The 2,172-nt window shown below is 54.0% G+C and overlaps 1 protein-coding gene across 1 annotated transcript in view; it reads left to right on the forward strand.

Annotated features, from left to right (window-relative positions):
- KLHDC4 (kelch domain containing 4) overlaps positions 1–466 on the forward strand; it is a 20,198-nt gene extending 19,732 nt beyond the window's left edge. Inside the window, exon 11 of the mRNA XM_057382935.1 lies at positions 2–466. Within this exon, the coding sequence (XP_057238918.1) occupies positions 2–156 (155 nt within the window). The 3' untranslated portion in view covers positions 157–466. The remainder of the gene's footprint in view (position 1) is intronic.
- The last annotated feature ends 1,706 nt before the right edge of the window (positions 467–2,172 follow it).

Consider the following 2,172-nt stretch of genomic DNA (forward strand, 5'->3'; position numbering starts at 1 on the left):
GGGGAGCAGCAGGCCCAGTACGTGGCCAGGACCGAGCCCTACTGGCTCCGAGTGGCCCGCAGCCACATGGGCCCCGAGGCCAAGGACAAGAAGGTGCTCARGGTGGCTCAGGCCATGGCCAAGACCTTCCATGAGGAGTCTGTGCACAAGTCTTGAGGTTCTGCAGCGGTGAAGGAGCTGTGCCTGATGTCCATCCCAGCTCTGAGGGTCTCCGGGCTGACCATCCCGTCCCAGATGGGTGCTCTGGATGTGCTGTTCCTCCTGAGGGTCCTGAGGAACAGGATTGCTGTCCCAGCACTTGTTCTGCTGAGCTTGGGCTGTCCAACACTGACTGTTGTGTTCCAGAGYTGTTTGGGGTCTGTCCATTCAAACTGTGCACATGACAATGGTTCCCTGGTCCCAAATCCCTGCTTGGGGCCAGGACACATCTCCGAGGGTTCCTACAATAAACTGATTGGTTACATCACTTTGTTTTGCTCAATAAATCCCATCCTGGCTTTTCTGCTGGTGTGTGATTGCAGCTCCTGCTCTGAGATGTGCAGGCAGTGGGTGTGAGGAGCTCCAGGAGCTCTGGAAAAAACAGGGAATCCTTTCATGTCTCACCTGTGAGATGCATGTCACAGAGGCCTGTTCCTGGAAAAACTGGGAATCCTTTCCTGCCTCACCTATGAAATGCACATCACAGAGGCCTCTTCCTTTCCCATGTTCACTGTAGTTTTGTGGGATCTCCCAGTTCATTTTTTCCCCATTTTGGCCCAGTTGTCCTGAGAGTGAGCTCTTTCTGACCACTGTAATGTCCCACCTGCTCTCTGACCATTGCAATATCCCACCTATTTTCTGAATACTGCAATATCCCACCTATTTTCTGACCAAAATGTCCCACCTATTTACTGACCACTATAATGTCCAATCTATTTTCTGACCAGTGCAATGTCCCCCCTATTTTCTGACCAAAATGTCCCACTTTTTTTCTGACAAGTGCTATGTCCCACCTATTTTCTGACCAAAATATCCCACCTGCAGACCTCGCTGAGCACATCAAGGACCTGATCCAAGGATTTGTTTTTCCAGCCCCTCTCCTCAAGGCATCGTTTCCTCCCCAGCAGAGCAGTGCTGTGTCCTTGGGGACAACAGATGGGAACATCCAGAGTGTTCTGCAGYGAGCAGTGATGCCTTGAGGTGCCACCAGGAATTCCAGGTGCCCTGGGTGTTGCTGTGGCAGGGCTTTCCCCCGGGATGGAGCTCTCCAGAGGGCAGGGCTGGGATCTGCCGRGGGATTTGGGATGGAACAATGGTTAAATGGAGCTGACAGGGAGCTGGGATTGGGGAGAGAAAAGYGTGGCTGACAGGGAGGGAGCTTCCCCATGAAGTAACAGGTGAGAGGTGAAAATAAACCATTATTGATTAAGTGGGAAAAGAGAGAACAAAGCATTTATTGATGATCTGGGGGAAGGGGGAATAAAACCATTTATTGATGACCTGGGAAGGAATCCCTCGTGCTTGCTCAGTCCCTCATCCTCTGGTCCTCTCATCTGGGGGAATCCACATTTTCCTGTGTGAAGTTTTGGGGAATTTGCCATCCCCTGGGAGGATGGGGAGGTCCAGAGCGGCTGTGGGTGCCCCTGGATCCCTGGCAGTGCCCAAGGCTGGGCTGGACAGGGCTTGGAGCACCCTGGGATGGGATAGGATGAGCTTTAAGGTCCTGTCTAACCCAACCATCCTGGGATTCTGTGATCCTGTGACTGCTGGAGTCCGTCAAGAGCTGAGCTGTTTCCCTGAACCAGGAAAATCTCCGCTGCCAGGATCCTTTTTGGTGCAAACCCCTCACTCACAGGCCCCAGCTCAGGAGATCCCATCCCATCCCTGCTCTGTCCTGCCTTAGCACAGCCCTCTGGAGCCACCCTCTCAGTGGGGCAGCTCCCAAAAATCCCAGCTCTCCATCCTCCCCTGCCTTCCCGAAGCTGCTGGGATGTGTAATTAGTCCTTGGGTCTCAATTAAGCCCTTSAGCGCCGCTCCCACCCTGTTTGTGCTCAGCTCCTCCCCTTCTGTTGCAGTCTGGCCGTGTTTTCCAGGCAGTGCTTCCTTGGCTGCACACGAGGAGCRGGGATGCTGCCACAGCTCAGCATCTCGGGGAGCTCCGGGCCTGGAGAGAGCTGCAATTGGGGTCTGGG

Source organism: Malurus melanocephalus, unplaced genomic scaffold (genome assembly GCF_030028575.1).
Source record: "Malurus melanocephalus ecotype Western Australia unplaced genomic scaffold, MMel_1.1 scaffold_593, whole genome shotgun sequence".
In the NCBI taxonomy this organism is placed as follows: domain Eukaryota; kingdom Metazoa; phylum Chordata; class Aves; order Passeriformes; family Maluridae; genus Malurus; species Malurus melanocephalus.